This window comes from Vanessa cardui, chromosome 9 (assembly GCF_905220365.1).
Source record: "Vanessa cardui chromosome 9, ilVanCard2.1, whole genome shotgun sequence".
NCBI classification, from domain to species: Eukaryota; Metazoa; Arthropoda; class Insecta; order Lepidoptera; family Nymphalidae; genus Vanessa; species Vanessa cardui.
Genome location: NC_061131.1, coordinates 1,808,758 through 1,820,992, shown reverse-complemented (window position 1 = coordinate 1,820,992; position 12,235 = coordinate 1,808,758). Strand labels below are relative to the sequence as shown.

The 12,235-nt window shown below is 33.8% G+C and overlaps 1 protein-coding gene across 3 annotated transcripts in view; it reads left to right on the top strand.

Annotated features, from left to right (window-relative positions):
* The window catches only part of LOC124532253, a 31,151-nt gene extending 19,961 nt beyond the window's left edge, over positions 1 to 11,190 (top strand). For 2 of the 3 annotated variants that reach the window (XM_047107040.1, XM_047107039.1), the window contains 15 exons: positions 351 to 539; positions 622 to 762; positions 841 to 1,161; positions 1,328 to 1,510; positions 5,100 to 5,231; positions 5,313 to 5,636; positions 5,784 to 5,972; positions 6,071 to 6,208; positions 6,439 to 6,537; positions 8,199 to 8,513; positions 8,598 to 8,754; positions 8,831 to 8,997; positions 9,191 to 9,517; positions 9,587 to 9,766; positions 9,843 to 11,190. In XM_047107040.1, coding sequence (XP_046962996.1) covers positions 351 to 539; positions 622 to 762; positions 841 to 1,161; positions 1,328 to 1,510; positions 5,100 to 5,231; positions 5,313 to 5,636; positions 5,784 to 5,972; positions 6,071 to 6,208; positions 6,439 to 6,537; positions 8,199 to 8,513; positions 8,598 to 8,754; positions 8,831 to 8,997; positions 9,191 to 9,517; positions 9,587 to 9,766; positions 9,843 to 10,030 — 3,050 coding nt within the window. In that variant the 3' untranslated portion in view covers positions 10,031 to 11,190. The remainder of the gene's footprint in view (positions 1 to 350; positions 540 to 621; positions 763 to 840; positions 1,162 to 1,327; positions 1,511 to 5,099; positions 5,232 to 5,312; positions 5,637 to 5,783; positions 5,973 to 6,070; positions 6,209 to 6,438; positions 6,538 to 8,198; positions 8,514 to 8,597; positions 8,755 to 8,830; positions 8,998 to 9,190; positions 9,518 to 9,586; positions 9,767 to 9,842) is intronic. The other variant, XM_047107041.1, reaches the window with a different exon arrangement.
* Positions 11,191 to 12,235: the final 1,045 nt, after the last annotated feature.

The window sequence follows — 12,235 nt, the reverse complement described above, 5'->3', positions numbered from 1 at the left end:
TTTCACTTTTATTTATGTAATAATAAACAGACAAAGACAAGACTATATCTGTACATTTTTCTCCGCTGTATTTTTTGTTTGACATTCTTTAGTGTTATCATTAAAAATATCGAAATCAATTTAAAATGTTGAATGTATAATGTCTATGGTCGAACACAAGTTGTTTTAGCTTTAGTTTTAGATCGAATGTTATTTCATTATTATTATATCACTTTATATGATCCTTAGGCAAACAAATAAATAAGATAATGCACATAAAATAAAACAGATAGAACTATACATAAAGAACAATTTAAAATGAAAATGAGTAAAAAATATATAATACATATAATGTACTATTTTATTTACAGGTGGTACTTGTGAAGAAGGTGAAGAATGTGACAACATATTAGAAGAATTAGAAAATATAGACGACGAGCTTGATGAAACGGGTATTATCTTTGTAACCACTGAAGACTTATCTTTGGCTAAAAAATACGGAATCAAGACCTTCCCAACGCTTGTTTTCTTTAGAAATAAAGAACCTCTTATTTACAAAGGTAATTTCTTACTTTGTATATTCGAATAATATGTATAAATTCATACAAATAAGGAATGTAAAAAATATTATTGATTTTTTAGGTGATATCGAAGATGAAGATGAGGTATTGGCATGGTTAACAGATGAAGACACTCTGGAAATTCCTGGAAAAATTGAAGAAGTAAATGCTAAAATGTTGGAAAAAATACTGGAGGAAAACGATCATATTGTTGTCTTCTTCTGTGAGTTTTTATAAATTATGATTAATCATATCGTTTATTTTTATCATATTTGATTGTAACCTTAATATATTTTTTAAGACAAAGAAAATGACAAAAAATCTCAGAAAATCTTGAGTGAACTAGAAAACATTGATGACGAATGTGAAGAGAAAGACATCGATTTTGTAAAGACTTCAGACGACGGAATTGATAAGGAATATGACCTCCCCGACTTGCCCGCTTTAGCTTTCTATCGGCACAAATTTAGAACTATCTATGACGGCGACCTAATGCATGAAGAAGCAATTCTTAAATGGGTTTTGGAGCTACACGATTCGCAGCCTGATGTTATTGAAAATGTTGATAGAAAAACTTTAAAGGATCTTATTGATGACGTCGAACACCTGGCGGTATTCTTCTGTGAGTATAGAATATAATAAGAGCTATAATGTTTGATTCCATATTTAACAAGATATACTCTATCCAAATGTTTTTCTTATTCGAGTATTTTTGAAAATGGAACATTTTTTTGTCAGTTATTCGTAGAAGATATTTATTTCGGAAATTACAAATATGTTCATTTCAGATAATGAGAAATGCGATACTTGTGAAGAAATTCTTGAGGAGTTAGAAACTATTGACGATGACACAGATAAGCATGGAATACAATTCGTTAAGTCTAAAGATTCGAAGCTGGCGTCTGATATTGGTATTTTCAGTTTCCCTGCTTTAGTTTATTATGAAACTGGAGTGCCGATCATGTACGATGGTAAGTACTCGAGTGTAAGGATATAGGGTATTTAAGTATTATATTGCTATTATTTTCATAACTTCTTGTATAGTCTATTCACTCACGAAGGCAACTCCACCTTAAATTATAAACTAACATACAGCATAGATCAGTGGGAGTGATCTATGCTGTAGTAAGTAAGTAAGTAAGCAGAAAGAGGTAAAAAAGTAGGCAAAGATTTTTGAAGTTTAGTTGGTTGAAAAATATATTTATCCTGAGGGAACGTGCTTTCATGAGTGGATATATGAATATATGTTTATGTAAAATATTAATACTACCGACGAGGTAACACAGAGACTGGTATCTGGGTAGGTGCCTTGATCATTTGCTCCAAACGGCAATAATTTGTATTGCTGTGTTGCAGTTTAAGAAAATAATGAGTCAGGGTAATTTCGGGCACAAGACACATATCATCTTAGTTCCCAGGGTTGGTGGTGCATTTGTGATGTGAGGAGTGTTTAATGTATCTTACAGTCCCACTTACCATCAGGTGGCTCATTTGCCCGACCGCCAACTTATATAATGAAAAAGTAAATCGAAATGGTGACCATATATCCGTCAGGAGACAGTGGTTAGAGGAAAGAATAAAATTTCTTTTATAAAAAATAACTTCACAATATTTAAACCTTTGTCCTGTTTATAGGTGACTTAAAGAACGAAAATAAGGTTCTCCAGTGGCTAGTAGATCAAAAAAGTAAGAATCCACATCCATTTAAAAAGTTTATTATGTAATATCTGTTTAAGGTCTAAGGATTTGTTGATGTATTACGAATAATGAGTTACAAAATATTACGTGCATGACATCATTCTTGACATCTCTTTAAATAAAAAATGTTTTACTATACCTACGCCTTAAATGCTGGATGTTTGAGCTATGTCATTTTGCATGACAGTTACTAATGCCTGCAGGTGAAGATAGCCACCGACCAAAAAAAAAAGCTTATCCTAAATCAAAGGCCAAAGCAGATGTTGATAAAAAAACGGGGTTTCTACGAAGTGGAAGTAATAAAGAGTCATCTACAGAAAGTTCAAAAAAAGCCGAATTGAAGAGAACAGGAAACCTTAAGGTATATCCGAGTGCTATTGCTGATAAGAAACGCCAAGAAGGCTCCCCTAATCGTAAGGGAAAAGTTCAGTTGGATGATGACAGTGACGACGATGATGACGATGACGATGATGACGACGACGATGATGACGATGACGATGATGATGATGATGATGACGATGACGATGATGATGATGATGATGACAATGAAGATGAAGATAGTGATGTAGAGGTTGACGAAGACGAGGACGATGACGATGATAATGACAATAGTTTCAAAAGTTTTATTCAAAACAAATTATCATTTTTCAATACTCAACCAAAAAAAGAATCAGGAAAACTATTAACGCGTTCTGGTAAAAAATCTGTTTCTAAAAATGACGATGACGATGATGACGACGATGACGATGACGACGACGACGACGATGATGATGACGATGACGATGACGATGACGATGACGATGATGATGACGATGATGATGATGATGACGATGACGACGATGATGACGATGACGACGATGACGATGATAATGATGACGACGACGATGATGATGACGAAGATGACGATGATGATGATGATGATGGGAATAATAAAGAAAATACAAACATTCGAAATTATAAAAAAATGTATAACTACAAAGTAGGTAGAACGCGTAATCTTGATCAAAACGATGATGATAATGATGACGATGAGAACGGAGACGAAGATAGTATATTCAGTAGGATAAAGAAAATGTTTACAGGTAAATTAGTAACGTTGAACCCTGAGATGTGACCCTGCACGGTGGCACGGATGTACCTCAAACACACATCTGCATGGTCGAGTAGGAGCCCGCATGGGTCCTTTTACACCAGCTGTTGCCTGCAGTCATTCGCGAACGCTTACCAATTTTAAACGTTTTCCAGTTGTTATTAATACTAACATAACCTATAGATGTAATAGCGCGCTCACCGGAACGCGTGCTAAAATTATAAATATGCACAGTATTAACGTAGTTAACTTTATTTATATAGTAATCTTTACGGGTATAAAAACAAATTTTTACTGACTGCAGGCGATCGCTGTTTCTACATTGGATTGGGGGCGAAACCGGCCGTCCCAAAAATGACTTACGAACCCTACCAGTGCTGTCCCACTAAAGTTCAGAGTCCGACAAAAGTAGCGAAGGCGACCCCTACCAAGGTTCCGGCTAAGAAACTCGACAAGGATAAGCTCGCCGCTCCCGAGAAGCCTACCAAGGGCAAGAACAAGGCCCTCGCTAAGCCAGATAAGCCAGGCAAAGGAAAAAAAGGTTTATTCGGCTCTGATAATATTTGGTGGTGGTAAAGAGTAATTGTTAGACTATTGACTATAACGTCACAAAACTCGGTTCTTAGTGGCGCTTGCTCGCGCAGCATCAAGTGGACACGAATGTTAAACATTATTAATATTATCTCGCAGAACGGTTTCTCCTTCTAAATCTAATTGTATATTCTAACGCATCGATATACACACGTATTAACATTACTAGCTTTCAGTAACCTCGTGTCCCTTGATCCCTGCAAGCACTTACCAGGGTTGTATTTATATATTTATTGCACATGGACTGTATTAATATAAACAATTTACAATAACTTCATGATATAAAATCTGTCAAAAACATCGAACATGCGAATGCAGCCCGCTCTACTTATTATATTTATGTATATCAAAGAGTCTTGCTTTTGATATCCTTTTTATTGAGAACTTGTGGAGACTAAATATTGGGATGTCTAGTGATGTTGTCAACAGATGTATAAATCGTTTTTGAATGTTAATTAATTCCAATATTTAGAAATTTACTCAAAGATAACACAACAACACAGGGCATTTTAATTTTAACTTATTTTGTTATGCCACCTTGAAAGACTTATTGTTGTAAGGATTTCATGTTCATATAGTTTTCTAGTCTTCATGGAATCTCATTATTTTGTAATGCATATTATGAATTTACTTCTAGTTTTTTAAAGTACTAGATATCTGCTGGTTGAATTAATATAAATGAAATATTTGAAACCTCAAGCAATGCTAGTACTGTAGATCTTTTGAAACAGAATAGTCCAACAAAACTTTGTTTGCAATATTATTTTTTTATAGATTTTGTTACAGTCATATTCATTTACGGCTTAAAATAAGGCAAATTCATAATTCATTTCGGTCTTACATCTAGCGTTGCATATTATGTTATATATATGTTTATAAGTTGTATTGTTTGGCCGAAATATCGCATGAATGTTTTACTTATTTATTCGTTATGTTGAATTGTCGATATTCACGTTACTATAATTTTTGTTAATAAATACATTTTTTCTATTATCGTATTTCTCATTATTCTATTCAAAATCGAATGATGTCAGCATGGTGTTGCCGTAGTTGTTCGCGCATGCGATAATTGGATGTTATCTGGTGAGTTAATGAATACAATAAAATGGATGTGGTTTCTTTATAAATTTTAATTGAAACGGGAGGTACTTCAATAAAATGTAACACTTAAAACATTTTAGGAAACTTATTGGATGAAACTGAAGTTCTTGATTGGATGGTTAGTCAAAAGGAAGATGAGAGCATCGAAGAAATAGATAGAGACAAATTATTTAAATATATTGAGACAAAAGAATTTTTAGCTGTTGTCTTTTGTGAGTATTAAAATAATATTATGTTATGTTTCGTCAATGTTTCTGTAGGTATAATTCATATTTCTTTTAAAAATATTACAGATAGAGATGACGATCCTCTTAGTCCGAGAATACTGCGTCACGTAGAACTTATCGACGACGAAGCTGCTGAATATGGCATAAAAATTGTTAAATGCAGCGATCGTTTGATGGCGAAGAAATATGGATTTAGAAATCCACCCGGTATAACATACTTTAGGAAAACAAAATATATAAACTATGATGGTGATATGGACGACGAAGAAGAAATACTCGACTGGCTAACAAATCCAGAAAACATGGAGCTTACGGATCACATTGAGAAGGTCAATCAGAAAATGTTCCAAAAAATAAGACAAACATCTGACTACGTGGCTGTATTCTTTTGTGAGTTTTTCCGTTGCATTTATGTAAATATTTAAAAGCAGTTTTTAGATATGAAATTAAACATCCTAAAGTAGCTTACAGTCTCTATAATTCTCTTTCCTAATATATCTTTAAATTCCATCTGTATTCCATTGTCACATGTTTTAGACAGTAATGACTGCAAACAATGTCCAAAAGTACTGGCAGAAATCGAACACATAGACGATGATGCTGATGCCGCTGGTATAAACTTCGTCAAAATAGATGACCGACAGATGGCTAAGGAATTTGGAGTCTTTGCTTTACCTGCCGTACTATTCTTCAAATTGAATTCTAAGGAACCCGTTATATATGCAGGTAACTATTATAATATGTTTAATTAATCTTTTATTGGTAAAGTACTAATGGTAATTAGTAAAGTTGTATTGCTCTGCTAAAAATTAAAATAAATACAGGTGATCTGTACGATGGACAACAACTACTGAGTTGGCTACTGACGCAAAAGAACCCTGCAGGTGATGTTATAGAAGCACTCGAAGGTCAAGAATTATTGGATTTGATAGAAGAATCCGCATCTTTGGCGGTTTATTTCTGTAAGCATTAGTAATTTAATCGTCTTTACTCTTAACATTAAACAGAATATTTTTAAAGAATTTTACATATTAATAAAATTATAAATTTCATTTAAACGTAATTTAGCTTAACAAGTATTGACGTTTTATTAATATACTTAACCCAGAGCAATAATCAAGTAACACGGTAATAAATTTAGAAGAATATAATGAATTATGTAATAACATAACACTATCTTACTTTTTATTAGGGAATAAAACATTGTGCGAATTGTGCAATGCAAAAACAACGAAAAAGCCGAAAAAGAGTATTAGAGAACACGACGACGACGAAGGGCAGGAGATAGACGGTACTTCTCTACCCTTTAAGAGAAACATGTCCGGCCTTGATATTATCCGTCCTGTCTCGATACCATATCCCCATGTTGCATGTCGCATGTCTGTCACAATATGCGCACTCGATCCTTTGTCTGTACGCACACTAGAAAATGTTGTTAATTTTATTATTTCCTAATAATAGGTTGGGGAAAAAGTTTCTTCGTATTTTATATGAAAATAAAAAAGTTTTTTTTATAGTTTATTTACATTTGACTAAAGTATGTAGGTGCCATTTTGTTCCATAACTTTTTGCCATCTTGTTGGTAGTGACATGATCCCATTGCTGTAAAAATTTTGGGGCTTCTGATCGAAAAACTGCGACAAGTGGTTTTGGCAGTCCTCTCGTGATGTTAACCTGACACTGCCTAAGGAATTCTGCAGAGACCGAAACAGATGAAAATCTGAAGGTGCAAGGTCAGGACTATACGGCGGATGCATTAATACCTCCCAGCCAAACTCTCGTAATTTTTGTTGAGTGGCTAAAGATGTGTGAGGTCTAGCGTTGTCATGGTGAAAAACTACACCCCTTCTGTTGATCAATTCTGGCCGCTTTCTCTCAATTTCTTGCTTCAATCTCATCAATTGTTCGCAATACAGTTCTGAATCGATGGTCCTGCCGGGCGGTAACAGCTCATAATGAATGATGCCCTTCCAATTCCACCATACACACAGCATTACCTTGTTGCGAGTTAATCCGGGTTTTGCCACAGTCTGTGAAGCTTGACCGGCCTTTGACCACGATCTTTTTCGCACGTTCTTGTCGTATGTGATCCACTTTTCATCATCAGTTATCAGCTTCTTCAAAAATGGTTCGGTTTCATTACGTCGTAATAAAGAATCACAAATGAGTACACGGTTCATTAGGTTTCTTTCAGTGAGTTCATGAGGCACCCATATATCGAGCTTTTTTGTGTACCCAGCTTTATTCAAATGAGTCAAAACCGTTTTATGGTCAATTGCCAGTTCTTCAGCTTCATCGTAACTACTAATATGCCCGATCTTGCTCCACTTTTTCAAAAGTGGCATCAATTTTGTCAGTAACAGGGCGACCAGAGCGAGATGCATCTTTGATATCAAAATTTCCGATTGACAACGCTTAAACCAAACTTGCGCTACTCTCACAGATACTGCATTAGGTCCATAAACATCACAAATTTTTTTCGCGGCTTGAGTTGCATTTTTACCTTTTTTATAGTAAAATTTTAAAATGTATCTAATTTCTTCTTTAGATTCACTCATTTTAACAACAACAAAAACAAATGAAAATCACACAAATTCCTAATTTGAATTTGGAAGTGCCTTCTTTAAAATTAAAACTTTTTAATGATACCAAAACCAGCCAGATACAAATGGTATAGCCAAAGATATTTTATTACAAGTTCATACATGCTATATGCGAAAAGACTTTTTCCCCAACCTAATATTTACTAGGGTTACAAGATTTTTGATTTCAAGTATTAAGCTTGTAGTTCCTTTATTTTGTAATTCCTACGTTGAGAACTCAGAAATTGAAATCCCTTAGAAATTCCTTAATGGTAGGATTCGTAGATGGCACTTCCTGTATGTAACCATTTCTGCATCTTTAATTTTTTGGCTTGTCAATTTAAGTTACTAACATTGATTTTATTTATAGATTCTCTTGATTGTGAGCAATGTAATGGAATCCTGGAAGAGCTCGAAAACATTGACGATGACTGCGACAGGCATGGAATTAAATTCGTTAAAACTCAAGATTATTCAATAGCAGAAAGTTACGGAGCGACTGACTTTCCAGTTTTGGTTTACTTTGAACATAATATACCAAATGTATATGAGGATTCTTTGGCTGAAGAGGAAGAAGTTCTTCAATGGCTGATTACTCAAAAAACAGAAGATCGCATTGAGCTCATAACTAGAGTAATGTTGGAGAAAATGGTAGAAGAGACACAGTATCTAGCAGTTTATTTTTGTGAGTTAAAATTAAATCATATTTGTGAAATACCCAAAGGATGTATAATATTTATTTGACATAAAAATATTAATAATTTTTTAGACAAATTAAATTGCCACATTTGCGATCATATACTTGAAGAATTGGAAAAGATTGACGACGAATGTGATGTATATGGTATACACATGGTCAAGATACAAGATCCACAGCTAGCGAAGAGATACTCTATAAAGACTTTCCCAGCAATGGTGTACTTTAGGTGAATAATAATAAAGTCATAAGTGTAGTTTAGGGTGTTTTTTTTCTGAAATATAATTTGACAATCAATTTTCCAGAAATGGCAATCCACTTCTCTTCGAAGGTGACTTGCAAAATGAAGAATCTATACTTGAATGGCTGATCGATGATGACAATCGTGAATTAGCTGATGAAATTGAATCGGTTAATGATCGGATGCTTGAGAGACTGCTTTACGAATCTCATTTACTTGCAGTATTTTTCTGTAAGTAGTATTACATTTTTTTATCGTAAATATCCCAAGACTACTACAACGTCATTGATAGCACACAATTACCATAACAATTCATTGATGTACTCAATTAATTTAAATTTATTTTTCAATAACCAAACTCCACAAAAATTGAATGCTTGTTTTGAAAAGTAATCTATATTTAATCATATTTCTCATGTTTTAGACGACGAGGAAGACTGCCCAGAATGTCAAGATATTCTCGAATCTCTCGAACAGATCGATGGAGAAGTTGACCAATTTGGCATAGATTTTGTTAAAATAGCTAGTCCTGAAGCAGCTGCCAAATATAACATCATTAATATACCATCGCTCGTGTACTTCCGAAAACAAACTCCAATGTTTTACGATGGCGATCTCCATCAAGTGGATAGAGTTCTCCAATGGTTAACGTCTCAAGAAGTTTTTGAACTCAAAAATGAAATTGAGGAAGTTAACCGTAAAATGTTGGACAAATTACTGGAGGAAAACGAGTTTCTCGCTGTTTATTTCTGTAAGTTTAAGCATTTACTTTATGTTAATTTATAATCAACAAAGATGCTAATGTTAGTTTTATTTTCAGATGAGAATACAGCAGAAAGCCGCGCAGTTTTAGACAAACTGGAAAAAATTGATAGCGAGACCGATAATTTGGACATAACATTTGTAAAAATGCATGATCCTCGATACGCCCGCAAATGGGGAGTCACAAAGTTACCAGCTATTGTTTACTTTAGGAAACGCTTCCCCAGTATATATAGAGGTAAGCTACTATAACAGTCTCCATTATACTCCTTAAATCAAAAATAACATTTACTTACTTTTATTATATCTTTTAGGTGATGTTATGGAAGAAAATGAGGTATTAGAATGGCTGCGTAAGAACAGATTCAGGCAGCCAGAGCTGAATATATTTATGTACGCGTTGATAGCTCTATCAATAGCGTTCGTTATGTACACCGCGTTTTTGCTTCAGTGCTTTAAGCCCCTCGCGTCAGCGACAGCACAGCATCCGAAGCAAGCGTGATTTATTTTAACAGGTTTTAGGCCTTGAACTTTCGACTGTAACGTAAGCCTCTGGCTTAAAATATATTTCGACATCTACCAGTATACAAAGATTTTATTCCAGTATTCTAACTTAAAATAACAACGTTGTATTAATAATTTTGACGCGCTTTTGTTTCGGTTATTTTCTTCTTATTCTATAAAATATGTTAAACTTATTTTTTGATGTGATCAGCTGAAGGATTTTAATCAGTACCACAGAGTGGTCGGTTTATACTAAGTCAATGAATATTCAAACTAACAATAATATGGGATCAAACTTTATTTTACATTGATAGGTTTTAGAATGAAATGCTTTGTTACTTAATTAAATCCATCGCGGAAATTAATTAAAAAAAACGATTATTAAAGTTTTTCATATAATTATAATCATTTATCTACTTATTCTGCCTTCTCTGCTGTAACAGAAATTATACGGCATTTTTTATTTCAATTAAGACTGTATAATTTTTTTCGTTGTGTGCAACACTAAGTACTTCCTTCTTACAATATGCATGTGGTTTTCTATTTTATTGTTGTCATTTTTATTCGTTGAACGACGGTATTTCAAGTTCATTCTCGCTATATATTTATAAAAGAATTTAATTTTTGCGAGAAACTTATTGTCTCATTATTTATTTAATTTGAATGTCTTTGCGCTAAATCTTTTCTTTTAACGGATTCCAGGTTTTAGCCTTTTTGTTGATGTTATTTGTACAGTAATATATTGTTGTTTTTAACTTTTCAAGCAAGTGAATATTTCTTTTTAATATTATAGATTTATCGATGCTAAAATAAAAACGAAAAACTAACCATTTATTCTCTGCCATTCCCTCTAGAACTTTATCGATGTCGATATGGTCCAGTTACGATATCATATTATGTAAGTCAAGAAACTATGGATTTTTCTAAAAGACAAAAAAGGGGTAAATTGAAACAACTTATTCTGTAACTGGACTTGTACACAGGTTATGTATTATAGGTTCGACCTTTCTTCGAATATGACAGCGAGGGCTGTAAATGCAAAATGTAACGATTACGTTATGCTCAAAAGAGTAACGCGCGCAGCGGAGCCGGCGTGTGTGAAATTGTTAAAACTTGTATATAAAATGTAAATATTTAAAATAAAAATAGTAAAATTTATCGCTTTTTTTTCATTTTACCCTTCCAAGTTCGAATGTTCAAAATTCAGTTTTGTAAAAGTGCACATATTTACAACTCTTAGGGTATTCAAATTTGCGCTAACTTATTGCGGCGTGCGGGTTTACCACGTGAGACTTATTGTTCTAAATGTATTGAGGGCCTAATGAGCCGAATCGAGAGCTCGAAGTGGTCGCCCGCGTGCAACCCCACAGTTTAGCGGTACTTGAAGTCATTATAATAGGAACAATGATCAAATGCTGATTGTTATATACTATTACTTTACTAGCGACCCACACTACTACAGAATTTGTTTATTTACGACTTTACTTTACAATATATATAGAGTCGAGATGGCCCAGTGGTTAGAACGCGTGCATCTTAACCGATGATTGTGGGTTCAAACCCAGGCAGGCACCGCTGATTCATGTGCTTAATTTATCTTTATAATTCATCTCGTGCTCAGCGGTGAACATCGTGAGGAAACCTGCATGTGACAAATTTCATAGAAATTCTGCCACATGTGTATTCCACCAACCCGCATTGGAACAGCGTGGTGGAATATGTTCCAAACCTTCTCCTCAAACGGAGAGGAGGCCTTTAGCCCAGCAGTGGGAATTTACAGGCTGTTGTTGTTGTACTTTACAAACTTCTAAATTTATCAATGTTTTTTTACTACATTGTCCATGAAAAATAAAATATATACAAAAACATTCCTCTTGAATCACTCTATCTTTTAAAAAAACCGCATTAAAATCCGTTGCAATTTTAAAGATTTAAGCATATTTAATTTTAATTATTTAAGCATACAAAGGAACATAGACAGAGAAGGCGACTTTGTTTTATACTATGTATTAATGACTTTCTGCATAATATTATAAAAACGACGTTTTCTTTGATAATTTATTTTTTTGTATTTAGTGGGTAGTACCTAACCAGACGGGCATTCACACAGCCCTACCACCAAGTAAAGGTCATATGTAGATTTTCAAATTATTTCATTATATATATTTTCATCAAATAATTTTTTTGGAATTTTCTTATTATG